The 14,175-nt window shown below is 36.9% G+C and overlaps 2 protein-coding genes and 1 non-coding gene across 3 annotated transcripts; 1 reads left to right on the forward strand and 2 right to left on the reverse strand.

Moving 5' to 3' along the window:
* Positions 1 to 474: 474 nt before the first annotated feature.
* LOC108672748 (facilitated trehalose transporter Tret1) lies at positions 475 to 9,857 on the forward strand. The gene is made up of 9 exons (XM_018160472.2): positions 475 to 2,703; positions 3,029 to 3,595; positions 3,859 to 3,987; positions 4,545 to 4,751; positions 5,452 to 5,648; positions 6,114 to 6,264; positions 6,909 to 7,052; positions 7,686 to 7,789; positions 8,241 to 9,857. The coding sequence occupies exons 1-9, from the start codon at positions 2,616 to 2,618 to the stop codon at positions 8,583 to 8,585; spliced, it is 1,932 nt and encodes a 643-aa protein (XP_018015961.1). The 5' UTR covers positions 475 to 2,615; the 3' UTR covers positions 8,586 to 9,857.
* A 299-nt stretch (positions 9,858 to 10,156) lies between these two features.
* Positions 10,157 to 11,111, reverse strand: LOC108672743 (GATA zinc finger domain-containing protein 4-like). Its single transcript, XM_018160464.1, has 2 exons — positions 11,094 to 11,111; positions 10,157 to 10,741 (listed from the first exon to the last, which is right to left on the reverse strand). Exons 1-2 carry the CDS (start codon positions 11,109 to 11,111, stop codon positions 10,157 to 10,159), a joined length of 603 nt encoding a protein of 200 aa, XP_018015953.1.
* Positions 11,112 to 13,376: 2,265 nt separating this feature from the next.
* Trnat-ugu lies at positions 13,377 to 13,449 on the reverse strand. Its single transcript has one exon. It is a non-coding gene; the product is annotated as a tRNA-Thr (tRNA).
* Between the last annotated feature and the right edge of the window lie 726 nt (positions 13,450 to 14,175).

A 14,175-nucleotide genomic window follows, 5' to 3' on the forward strand; every position in this document is an offset into this window, starting at 1 on the left:
TCACGGTTGTAGGAATGCCATTATTGATTTATTGCTTGTTTTGTTTTTCAGAATCTTCTATTACTCATGCATTCTTGAGTAGATCCTTGTTTATGATGTGAAATAACTTAAACATTGATGACATTAGTATGTTGATCATTATTGGTTGGTCGTAAAAATAAATACCTATCGACTATGATCGTTGCGCAGATTATTCAAGTCATAACGTACCATTTAAATCTATAACAAAATTTAACACAAAATAAATGAAAATCTTTGGTCCAGGCTATTCTCTACTCATTGACTAAGCATATAAAAACTGTTTATTAGTGCATATCAATAATAAAAGAGAATTTACTGTAGGTTATGCTCTGGTCCTTTATCAAACTAGCATAGAAATAGCACTATCATCACCTTTACTATGTTTGAAATTCGTAATTCGACATGCGCGGCGTATACTGTGTATCACACGAGTATTTTAATTGCAAATCAGCAATATTATCTTGAATGAAGATTTATCAATTTATCAAAAAACGCTATCACACATAAAAAAATGAACGTTTTCGAATTGTCACGATCCGCATTAAAATCTATTTAACGGCCACAATCAATCAGTCACAACATTTTGCGGAACGGTGGCCACACGGACAATTAGCTAGTCAGTGAATAAATTTTAGTGCGGTGCCAATTAGCGTTTATGGTATAGGTTGTCCATTCGTCGTACCGCCTGAGGGTTGTAATCACGGTTGTGAGTATCTTATTATTTGTAGACGCTCGCTCTACTGTTTATAATTGTTTTAGTTGCGAATATCTGTTTTATGAGCGGGACTACATACCCCCGGTACCATGATAATTTGTTTACGTTGTCCAAAATACCGACAACTAACCTAATTGTCAAGAGCGTCAGTATAACTTTTAATTGGTTCATTTTAGCCTGTGTCAATCTTCGTTCCATTATTTACCACGCTACAATTCAAGGAAATGTTCTTTTTTTTCGTGCCACTTACGGCTTACAGGAACATTAAAGGGAAGAAAAACCAGCGTTCGTTTTGTTGACAGCCTCGATGATATAGCCTATAGGTAGAGCGTCAGGGTTACGAATATTATAGAGAGAAAAAGTGATAGAGAGATTAACATGTTTAGCGGCATTATAACGGGTAGAATGCTGACGTTAAGAGAAGTGTGATACGGTAACGGAAATACCGGTAGTATGGTGGAAGTGTGATACGGTAGCGGTAGTACCGGTATAAATGTAGCGGGAGTGTGATACGGTAGCGGAAGTACCGGTAGTATGGTGGAAGTGTGATACGGTAGCGGTAGTACCGGTATAAATGTAGCGGGAGTGTGATACGGTAACGGAAGTACCGGCATAAATATAGCGGAAGTGTGATACGGTAGCGGAAGTACCGGTATATAAATATAGCGGAAGTGTGATACGGTAACGGGGGTACCGGTATAAACGTAGCGGAAGTGTGATACGGTAGCGGAAGTACCGGTATATAAATATAGCGGAAGTGTGATACGGTAACGGGGGTACCGGTATAAACGTAGCGGAAGTGTGATACGGTAGCGGAAGTACCGGTATATAAATATAGCGGAAGTGTGATACGGTAACGGGGGTACCGGTATAAATGTAGCGGAAGTGTGATACGGTAGTGGAAGTACCGGTATAAATGTAGCGGAAGTGTGATATCACAGCAACAGAAGCAATCCTAAAGCGCGCCGTTATTCGCAATCGATCTCTTCCGCCTAACTAACTACTGAAGGGTGCATTCGGAAAAATTATTGGGTCTTATTGTCCAAATACTGACGCACTTTCTTACCCATGGCACGTGCAAAGAAAGGACAATTTGGCTGGGTCAAAATGGGTCATGATTACTCACACAGGGTCGAAAAATGCATCTCTATTTGGACAAAGTCCCACTCATTTCTCTGAACGTAGTCTCGTTTTACGAGTTACTCCCTGGAGGTATGCATCACGAAATTGTAATCACTCAATTCAAAAATTTAGTTCCTATAATTTTCTACTGGGAACTTGTTAAGAAAAATCATGTAGCTCAAGGTTCGGTTAGACTCAATAGTCTACTAGAACAACTCCCTGAATAGCTCTGTTTTGCGTATAATAGGTCACCGCGGGCGTATTCTAGGCCATCCAAGATCTACGCGCGGCAAATGCAGTTGAATAACTGAAATAAATAAAATATTTCTCACATTTCTTTCGCATTCTTTTTCGTTCATGATTATTTATCGGATGATGAGAGACTTATTAGTAGGCGCTTCATATTACGAGAATATTAGGCAATCATTTGTCAGTTTCTTAGTGACAAAGATAGTTTGATTTTGTCTTCCCTTCTTTATGCATATGTCGACAAATTGATAAATGATCAGAGACAAAGATGGATTCATTAATAAATTTTCAGGGACCAAGATCGACGAATTAATAAACTATCAGGGATCAAGATTGATAAATGAGCAGGAACCAAGAACGATAAATTGATAAATGATCAGTAACCAAGGTCGATAAATTGATAAATGACCAGGAACTAAGATCGATAAATCGATTAATGATCTGGAACCAAGATCGATGAATTGATAAATCATCAGTGACCAATATCTATTAATGATCAAGCAACAAGATGGCTCGGTCCTTCATCAAGACTCCCTTGCTGTCGACTCGTAATGGCAGAGCATTTCGCCGCACCCAATATTTTGCCACTTTTTCAGGTATGGTTATCAGTATATGACTATTTTGTAATTTTTAATGGTAAACTTTAATATTTCATGGCGTTTTGGTTGCAAATGGATCGTTGGGAATTATTTTTGGGCCTACGATTTTTTTGCTCTTCACATGCGCGTTAATACTAATTTAATGCAAGTTTCTGATGTCTGTAAGAACATTTAACTTGTTAGAGATACAGGATACAACATTTTCAGATAAAAAAGTAGGAAAGTAAGTGAAAAATATACAACGTAAATGATAGTCAAGCTACTCAGTAGCCGGTTATTTATTAACTGGTAAGTTATTAACGCGGCATTTTCCTGCTACCAGCTTCTTTGGCGACGTTCTCCGTGGGCATGATCATCGGCTTCTCCAGTCCCGCTTCTTACCAAATTCGGAACGACAGCAAACATCCGGCACCACTCAACCTAACTAATGATTTCACGATGACGACTTCACACAATGATTTAATCCATAACGAAGCACTAGGTTATAACGACACTAAACTTTACAGCTACTATAATGACGATATTATGGACCCTAATTTGGTGAATTCACATCACCAATTCAACGCTAGAAACAACACCAACTTTCTTTTGTCATCTGCCGAACTGCCAGAGCGAGAGGTACTGAATCGGGATTATGCGAAAAGCGATTTGCTGAATGACGTCAGAATGGAATTTTCGAATTTTATCTCTGGGAAGAATTCAACGGAATCTAATTCGACCAATGGATTGCTGACGATGACGTCTAATGAGCTGGCATGGTTTTCATCGTCTACAACTCTTGGTGCCATCGTCGGGGGCTTTGTATCAAGCCTCTTCCAAAACGCCTTGGGTCGGAGAGGAAGTTTATTGGCTGCTGTTATACCGGCTGTCATGGGGTGGTTCCTTATTGGTGAGACTTTGATTTATATCATTGGTCAAATAGTTGAGTTTATATTAGTTTAGTGAAGCTAATAAGTTAAGGTAATAATGTAGTGAAGCTAATAAGTTACGGTAATAATGCATCTAAAAGCTAAGTAAATACTAATTAAATTCAGCATAACTTAATTGAAAACGTTCCGTAGACCACAGCTCAATAATTTAAAACTTTAAATTGTTGATTCACCTGTTCAAATGCTTCGTATTCTTGTTCAAATTTGCTGGACATCCGTGCAGGTTTTGGCAATAACTTGGGGGTGCTGATTCTGGGACGAATTCTGACTGGGTTCTTCGTAGGCACGGCGGTGATACCTGCCCTGATCTACGTAGCAGAGGTGTCGTCGCCTGATATCAGGGGCTTTTTAAGTGAGTTTGCAATGAAACACGAGTCGCTATCCGTATAATAATGGTCAGAATTAAGATTTCTAGGATTTGATAACCACATGATGAATACGGTGATGTTTTGATCGTGCTAGAAAGTTGTGGTTCAGTTTCGTTTAAAAATGCACCTATTCTATTGAAGGCCGGCGACTTGAGTGCTGTGGCGACGTTATAGGTATTGTCGGTAGTTCAAATCTCTCTATTTTTTCATCTTTACTCTATTTAAATTCAGAAAAATTAGCGAGACTTTTTTCATATAGCAATGCAATTTTCGCCTTTGTATGGGTTATCCTGACCCAGTTTAGCCCGGCAAAAGAGCACGCATCAGTACGCTCGCTCTTTGCCTGTGCTGCGAAAAAAGAAGTGTCATTGTTTGGAAAAATGTGACCCATTAATTTTTGTGAGTGTAGCAATAAATCATTTCCTCCTTGGAGTGATGTAATGGTACAGTAATGGTATTCATTGCGTGCAGTACTGCTATACAGTAATGGCAATCACTGCGTGCAGTACTGCTATACAGTAATGGCAATCACTGCGTGCAGTTCTGCTCGCGGACATGTCGCTCTCTCTGGGAAAACTGTTCGTGATTGTCATCGGATCTGTGACGCAATGGCAGGATTTGGCGTTGATAGCGACCACTCCTGTCTTCCTTCTCTGCATTTCAATTTACTTCTGCAAGGAATCTCCCAACTACCTCATCAACAAAGCTAATTTCGAAGAAGCCCGCAGATCTCTACAACATTTCAGAGGTAGGTCAGCGAACGCTGAAATCTTCAGTTTTCAACCAAATAGAATCATAAAATGGAAGTAAACAATTGGCGTTTTGTGGGTTTTTGATTAAGTACTTACCTATTTGATTGTCTAATGAAGAAATCGTGACAAGTTATTGAGTATTTGAATTCATGATTACATTACGTATCTCATTAGCAAAACTCCTAAGTAACCAGAAAATATTTGACAAACATTTGCTCAAATCGTAATGGATCTCAGATTAGTGTTAAAGAAAAACTCAATTAATTGCCGCTGCTGCTATATTAATTTTAATTTCAATTTGTGCATGCAAAACATTTTCGTAATTGTAGGAATTTTCTGGAATTACATTGGCAAAGTTACTAATCTTAGTTTTACGCATTCACCTAATACCTACTATCATTTATAGTTCAAAGTTTATATGATTATAAAGCCAGGGTAATCAATGAACACGCTACAGAAATTGCGATACATTATCCCCGTTTTTCTATATTGCAAGATTTTTCCAACGATTTAATGATTGAACAGTTTAAAATCTTGTTTTTTTATCATTTGGCCAGACATAGACATACTAGCGCAGGAGTTTGATGACTTATTACAACTATGAAAATTTCATCTATATTCGCAATATATCGTAGCGACAATATGACTAAATGATTATCGAACTCGCAAGTTAAAAACATTTTTTTCATCATCAAGGCCCAGACACGAACATATCGCAGGAGTTTGAAGACTTGAAGGCATATCAATTGGAAGCCACAAAAGACAAGCTGTCGTTAACAGTGCTACGGCAGCGCAGCGTGCACATACCCCTCGTTATCGGGCTCGTGCTGTGCGCGTTCGTGCAGCTCAGCGGCATCGAAGCTCTCACATTCAACTTAGCTTCGATATTCAAGGTGAAAACTTAATTAATGTTAAGAATAAACCTTTGTTCAGCGAGAAAGAAACGGGTTTTATTAAAGCTAAAAACTCAGCTCAGGAATGAAAGTATTTACTCAGCGAAAATTAACTAGTTATTAAAATGTACTTTGCGCGTTTCATAGGTACCTATCACATTCAACTTAGCTTCGATATTCAAGGTGAAAACTTAATTAATGTTAAGAATAAACCTTTGTTCAGCGAGAAAGAAACGGGTTTTATTAAAGCTAAAAACTCAACTCAGAAATGAACGTATTTACTCAGCGAAAATTAATTGTTAATTAAAATGTACTTTGCACGTTTCATGGATATCGGAATTATCGATTAAGAGACACATATACGGGATGTGAGAGTCGAGAGTGAATTTTTCAATGCAATATTTTACTTTATTTTCAGCTGATTTGTATTATCTTATTGATTAATTTAACATTATTGACTGTCAGCAATCGGGCAGCCATCTGTCGGACTACGGTAGCAGCATAGTAAGCATCAGCTTCCAAGTTATCGGCAACATCATCGGCACCGCGTGTATTGAAAACACCGGCAGGAGACTACTGCTTGTCGTCTCGTGTGTCGGCATGACAATCTCCCATGGTTAGTACACTACACTACAACTTTCTATATTATTGAAATATATATATAGAATATATATATATATATATTTCCCCTGAAAATAACTGTTAGAAACTGTTCCCCTGGTTCCCCTTAGAATATTTTCACTGGGAACCTTATTTCTAACAGTTATTTCTAGGGGAACCTAGGGGATGAATATACAAAGGTATATTCATCAATAGGATTGATTGTAAAACCACAAAATGTTGATAAGCAAGCCTGAAAATCTAAAGGCGCAACAAATCAGCGTAAGGTCTACAAATGAGTTGATGTACGCCATACAGGAAGTAAATTCCCGTGCAATTCTAATTTTTGGAAATTGCGTATTTTTCTTAATTGTAATTCAATCTAAAGCATGTCTGTAACTAATTATGTTATAATGCTTCGAAATCGTATTGTTGAAACGCTAAGTTTATATAAAAATTGTAAATTCAATCAATAAATATTTAAATTGCGTTTAATTGTAAAAAAAAGTAATTTCAAATCTGATGTGCCACCCTACCCCTAATATTTACGAACTCATGCAGGGTCTCTTTAATTTAATAAAAAGTGATGATGGGTAGTAACATTTAATGAATATAACGCAACACACGCATAACACTACGCATATTTCCTCCCCCTTATAGCTTGTCTGGGGGCGTATTTCTTCGAGCTACAGAGCGCCCCCGCGTGGACTCTGGAACGACTCTTCTGGCTGCCCCTGGCCGCAGTCATGCTCTTCATGCTCACTTTCTCTGTGGGCATCGGACCCGTGCCTCTAGTGCTTATAGGTACGCATTTGGTACTCTATAGGTACGCATTTGGTACTCTATATGTACGCATTTGGTACTCTATAGGTACGCATTTGGTACTCTATATGTACGCATTTGGTACTCTTTAGGTACGCATTTGGTACTCTGTAGGTACGAGTTTGGTGTACTTCATTGTCTAAATATTTGTTTGAGTAATGAATATATGAGAGCGATCAATGTCTAAAAAATTGTTTGAGTATTGAATACCTGTATATGAGAACGATCAATGTCTAAAAAATTGTTTGAGTAATGAATGTATGACAGCGATCAATAATTTCAAAAAAGTGGGATAACTCGGTCCAACAAACTCGCTGATATGTTCCATAAAAGAAATGCATTCATGACACCTCAATTCAATGCTCATCATTTACTTTAATTTAATCAAAATTATTGATAAATTAACTTTAATATTTATTTGAAATCAAATATATAAAAAAATATGTTTATTCAAAATTAAATATATAATAAAATTAAATATTCAATAACATTAAATATATATTTAGAGTAAATACAAAATAAAATTGAGTATTTAAGTATTTATTAATACTTATTAAGTATTAGGTATTTAAGTATTTATTTAATTAAGTATCTCGCGAATTTGAACACGTGCAGGCGAAATGTTCCCTCCCAGCATCAGAGAGACAGCGGCCGGGTTGGCTGTATGTGTGATGTTCTCCACGGCTTTCTTCGTCACATTTTCCTTCGACTCTTTGCAGGCGAGTTCGTAACTTTACTAAAAATCCAATTAAGCTTTCATTACTGTCCTAATGCGGTTACATTTCTATAACTTTACTAATCCCATAAACGTTCAATATAGTTAGGTACTTAAACTTTCACTGTGACCTATTTCCTTAGTAGTAATACCAATCTCTGTCCGTACCACACACAGGCTGCTCTGAATCTACAATTTCGTGTAAAATATTTATATAATTGAATATTCCACTCTATACCACACATAGGCTGCTCTGAATAAACAATTTCGTGTAAAATATTTATATAATGGAATATACCCCTCTATACCACACACAGGCTGCTCTGAATAAACAATTAAGCGTAAAATATTTATATAATTGAATATACCACTCTATCTGCACGCAGGCTGCTCTGAATAAACAATTTCGTAAAAAATATTTATATTATTTAATATACCCTTTATACTACCCACAGGCTGCTCTAACTCTACCCGGGTTCTACTGGCTGTACGCAATCTTCTGTATATTGGCTGGAATTTTTGCGTTCACTTGTGTCAAGGAAACTAAGGGCAAAACCTTGGCTCAAGTCGCTGAAATGTTCGGAGGAAAAGTTCCCAATAGTTACATTATCCTTCAAACCCCAAGTGCACTTAATGGCAACAGTCAGCATCGAGATCAAAACGGTATCTCTGCTCAAGATTTAAATCTACACGGAATTGAAAACGGCTCGTCTGCACGCGATAAAAATTTTCATCGAGATCAAAACGGGACTTTGGGAGCGAATGGAAACAATCTGCCTCGAGATCAAAACGGTTCTTAAAAACTTAAAGGTAACAATTTGCAGCGAAAATAAAAAGGGACCTAGGACATAACTGTAACAATCTGCAGCGGAATAAAAACGGGACATTAGGACCTAACGGTAAAAATTTTTAAATTAACGAAATTAAAACGATTCCTTAAGACCTATCGGTAACAATCCGATGCGGAATTAAAACGGCTCTCAAAGCCTTAACGGTAACAATCTGCCGTGAAATTAATATTAGTAATCTGCATCGAGATCAGAATGACAACGTAAATTCCCACTCGGCGCGACCTCCTCGCAATCATCGAGTAAAATTCAGTGCAAACCATGATTCAAGGACAGTAAAAGTGCATGGCTATAGCGTCTAGGATGTAAATGAAAGTAAATCTGGTTGTCTTAGTCAAAGGCATATAAAACAGATGAGGTTTACACCCTGCAGAAAAGCGTATCAAGTTCGGTAGCCTTTGCAAAACTTACAATTAAAGTGTGTATATGACCGTCTATAAAAAATATATGCAAAAATCAATTATGTATAAATGAATGAACTGAAGTTTGATATTTGGACGAATTATCATAACCCTCTCAAAAGTCGTAGGCGTTTCGAGTAAGAAAGTAGACCGTGAACGTGCTCATATATGGCTGCTAACTTTGATAAATTCGAGAAGGTCAACTTTCATGCCATAAACTTGCAATTAACACATAAAAAATCACTTTATTAGCAGCATTATGAGATGTGCTGCATTAATTGCTGCGCAACATAAATGTTAATTCTTCAAATGCGATTCACTCCTTGTATTTGCTCAGTGTTGGAAAATGCTCAGGAGGAAATGTTCAATATTGTTATATGTTTTAGAAATGTTCAATATTGTTCTTACCTTATCGTAGCCTATTGAATTTGCAACAAGATGTTTATTTTATTAATCTGAGTGAGTTGATTGAACGGTGTCGTACGTAATGGTGATGACTATCATCACACCTATTCGATATTTATTCGTTATCGTAAATATTTCCCATGTCATTATGTGTCCCTGTGAGTAGCAAGTTTATGTAAGAACTGAACTTGTTCATAAGCAGCACGGGAAATAATTATATAAGGTGTAATAAGGAACTATGTTATAAAAAAAGCATAACACAGTTAATATACATGACTATTGGATTATTTATTATTGTTATGTACTAGTAATATCTCACATAGCGTTATGTCGTCACTGTGATCATTTTTTTTAATATGTACTCACGCATAGGCATTTTATTATACAACGTAATGAGTAATAAATCTTTCCGGAATGATCGGTTGTTTCCATTATCTTACCTATAATTTATGATCCGTATCGTAATTCACCGAATACCGTATGATCCGTATCGTAATTCACCGTAAGTACCGAATCGTAATTCACTACGACAGTTTTTTTCAAACTGTAGGCAGTCGATGAATGTAATAGTATTATTTATTGTATTCCAGAAACTTGGTATTGTAGCTAAAACCGTTGTAGTTTCCACTGCTGTTCATGTTGTTTTTCCAAACCATTTCTGGGCTTTTCATAGAGCAATTATCTTGATATTTTTTTACTGAAATGTCTATATGATACTTACATATACTGATACAAGTAAGGTAGATATATCGTCGGTGTTCTTGACACCAGTTTTGTTCTCGCTGTAGCCACCCTCGTCATCGCTGCCGGCGTCCACGCCCCAGGGTCGCGAGGTGCTTCCGGTGCCGGCCCCACGCAACACTTTACGTTGTTGTTATTGTTGTTTTTGTTGGCGTCATTGTTCTCGTCGTTGTTGTTGTTGTCGTTTTTGTTATCGTTGTTGTTCTTGTTATCGTTGTTATTGTTGTCGTTGTTGTTCTTGTTATCGTTGTTGCTCTTGTCGTTGTTGTTATTGTTGTCGTTGTTGTTGTCGTTCATGTCGTTGTTGTCGTTGTTTTTGTTGTTGTCGCTGTTGTTTTTGTTATTGTTGTCCTTGTTGTCGTCGTTGTTGTTATTGTTGCTTTTGTTGTTGTCGTCGTTCTTGTTGTCGTTTTTGTTGTTTTTGTTATCGTTGTTCTTGTCGTTGTTGTTCTTATCGTTGTTGTTGTCCTTGTTGTTGTTGTAGTTGTCGTTTTTGTTGTCGTTTGTTGTTGTTGTTATTGTTGTGTTCGTTGTTGTCGTTTTTGTGCTTGAGTTGAACAGCTTTACGTGTATTTCGAGTGTTTATCTTAAAGAATCGTGGACTAAGCGAGGTATTACTATGAGTATCATTGTATCAATAACTTTGTAGTGTTATTGACAACGAAATTTTCGTTAAGCATAACCGAGTCACATTTTCATCACAAATAAAGCATCATGTATCTCAATACAACTTTCTCTAATTAAACATTAATTTTGCGTAATGTATCAAAAAATCTCTTCCTATTGCTCTAATATTTAGTTTTCGTTAATATTCAGCGGGAACATTACTTTAAGCGAAAAAACACGTCACTTCCACATTCAGAAAAATTAATGAGTCATGTTGTCCAAATATTAACACACTCTCTGTACGTACGGTAGCAGTGATACGCATTTTTGATAGGGACAAATTTGGTCCCTCCCAAGGCAAGAATTGCATCGATATTCGGACAAAGACTCGCTCATTTCTCTGAACGCGCCCTGAAAATCAATAGGCACAAACCGCCGCATTGATCAATAACTGGCGAGAACAGCTGAACTGAACACTTATTCATGAGAGGTCGATATCTGTACAGCATCCACGCGGCCCACGGACACCCGCCACCTGATGACAACTATTTGTATATTGTTAGGTAGATAACAGTAGATATTGTTAGGTAGATAAAAGTAGATATTGCTAGGTTTATTAATTAATAGTATATATTGTTAAGTAGATAATAGTATATATTATTATGTAGATAACAACATATATTGTTAGGTATATAATAGTCGATATTGTTAAGTAGATAACAGTATATATTATTAGGTAGATAGTAGTAGATATTGTTAGATAAAAAACAATATACATTGTTGAGTAGATGAAAGTAGAAAAGTGCTAAATAAATGGCATAGAAAGTGTCAATGTTTACTGTTCAATGTCCAATAAACAGTGCTAATGTTCCTTGCACTATGAGCAATGATGTTTCTTGCACAATTTGCGATGAATAGCTTAAAAATAGTAGCATTTCTTTGATAGTTTATGGTTCATTATGCAAAATGATACAGAATTGCAGCATTCTACGAATGAATTTACGATGGAATATAAGGCGATCATTGAAATAAATAAAGAGTCTTTAACTTTATTTGATTTAAATTGCGTTGAAAGCCATCGCGACCCATTTAAGCCTCTGCTATTTTCGTAATTTAGAAATCAATCGCTAAATGAAATAACGTTTAGGTAACGCATTTCAAAATCCTGTCAATTGCATCATCTTCGTGCTATAAAAAATGATTTTCGTTATTGGCGATTGTTGTTGTGACTCATCATGCAATAAATGTACTCCTCCTGTACGCATTATAATTAATACGAATATTTTAAATACTTAATTAAACCTTTCTTAAACCGTGGCATCCAACCGTCATCCCCCACCCCTTCCACTATACTAAAATAATAAAAATTTCCACTTTATATCCCCCGTTGAACATTTAGCCGTCCCCCACCCCTTTAACAGTACTGAATTAATAAAAATTTCCACTTTACATCCCCCGTTGAACATTTAGCCGTCCCCCACCCATTCCACTGTACTAATTTAATAAAAATTTCCACTTTATATCCCCGTTGAACATTTAGCCGTCCCCCACCCCTTTAACAGTACTGAATTAATAATTTACACTTTATATCCTCGTTAAACATTTAACCGTCCCCCACATATTCCACTACTGAATTAATAATATCCACTTTATATCCCCCGTTGAACACCCCCGGGACCGGCATGAGTCAGCCACTCCATCTGCCGTAGTCAACGTATATATCGACCACGTGCACACGGTCGATATCAGACGTCACGTGTCCGTGTTTTCAACACGCGGTTCTCTAATCCACGACAATTTCGTGAGATAAAAACGAAGAACCACTCCCTGAAACAACATTTAAATTTAATTAAATTTAAAAATAAAAAATTTAAAATAAATTTAAATTTAATTAAATTCAATTAATTATCAAATCATTTAACTTTACGCTTTGTGCATTTATACGTCGTTCATTTATCGTTGTAAACGTTTGAACACGGTTCATCAAATGGTGAAAATCAAATAAAAGTTCAAATACTTTACATCGATATTCAATGAATCTAAAAAAAATGATGGCAAAGACTGATCTAGTATGTATGATTCCAATTATTTCGTGGGCGCCTTAATTCATAATAATAAGAAATAAAGTACCTATGCTGCAAAGAAACCTATTAGGCCTATAAAGGTGGAATCACAAAATGAAGGATCATCGATAACAAATACGCAAGTCTAAATTATTAACGAAATTACATGATGGAATTAGGGCGTGAAGTAATGACGGAAAATTATACTGTATGTATAATTTTCATAAATAATGAAAATTTATGTTATAAATTCGCGCAGCAACATTGTCCGCACGAAAATATTCCTGAAATCGAATGTAAAATCAAAAATGTCCATACCAGTGAACATTTTCAACTCAACAGACAACACATAGAGCGGCATTCATTCCACAATTTCAACACCTGTTGAGCCATTCATGGCAGTGAATACGCCTGCACATGCATGTTTCAGCACCCTACCATTCACACCTCTGCCCCAACCCGCGAAATGAATTCACTTGACAACGACTGAATGAATCCACTTTAACAACCTCAACACAGGTAAAACTTGCCCCCAGGGAGAATTGAACTCCCGACCCCTGGTTTACAAGACCAGTGCTCTAGCCACTGAGCTATGAGGGCTGTGCTATCCTGCTGCTCCCGCCCGCTGGATTTTTTTTCAGTTCGAGCGGAAAATTCGAAGCATTCTTTTTTTATACAATAATTATCGAAATATTGTTTTAATGTGTATAAGCAATGAAAAATTGAATTTGTTATCATGCTGCTATCGCTCTGCGCCTTGTGTGTCCTGTAACCTTGTAGAAGGTCATGTCGATAGGATATTCCATTTCAAAGGTCAGGATAATTGCGTATGCCATGTAGAAGGTCATGCAGGATGACTGCGTAGGTCATGTAGAGTTTTGTAGACGGTCCTCATGATTGTGCATGACGATCATCCATCATACTAGCCCGTCTCTTATCATCAACAAGGATGTCACTGATAGCAAGCAGTACGCGCCCATCACCCGCCCACTGATAAGAATTTTTTTTTTGCCGTAAATATTTATTATTGTTATCAGCGACGGAGTAGGCAGCAGGCTTGTATCAGCGAACACCTGTTGTTCGGCGCGAGTGACCGGTCGCCTCAAGTACCGAAGTATGAAAGTATTATGAAAATGCCGGTGTTTGGTATGAAAGTGCCAGTGTTAGGTATGATAGTACTATGAAAATTCCGGTGGTATGTATGATATTATCGGTGTCAGGATTGATTCAACTAAATAAAAGGTTCGGAAGAATATTTTATAAATCAATAGCCAGCTTTAGCGCAACATTGGTTATTGACGCTGATTGAGTTAACGTGATTTATTC

Source organism: Hyalella azteca, unplaced genomic scaffold (assembly GCF_000764305.2).
Source record: "Hyalella azteca isolate HAZT.00-mixed unplaced genomic scaffold, Hazt_2.0.2 contig9347, whole genome shotgun sequence".
NCBI classification, from domain to species: Eukaryota; Metazoa; Arthropoda; class Malacostraca; order Amphipoda; family Hyalellidae; genus Hyalella; species Hyalella azteca.

What these genes read in the sequence shown, in the direction of transcription:
- LOC108672748 (XM_018160472.2), top strand. Translation starts at nt 2,616, where the DNA reads ATGGCTCGGTCCTTCATCAAGACTCCCTTGCTGTCGACTCGTAATGGC. An exon ending in CATGGGGTGGTTCCTTATTG is followed by an intron (nt 3,596 to 3,858) that starts GTGAGACTTTGA and finishes ACATCCGTGCAG; the next exon opens with GTTTTGGCAATAACTTGGGG. An exon ending in ACTTAGCTTCGATATTCAAG is followed by an intron (nt 5,649 to 6,113) that starts GTGAAAACTTAA and finishes ATTGACTGTCAG; the next exon opens with CAATCGGGCAGCCATCTGTC.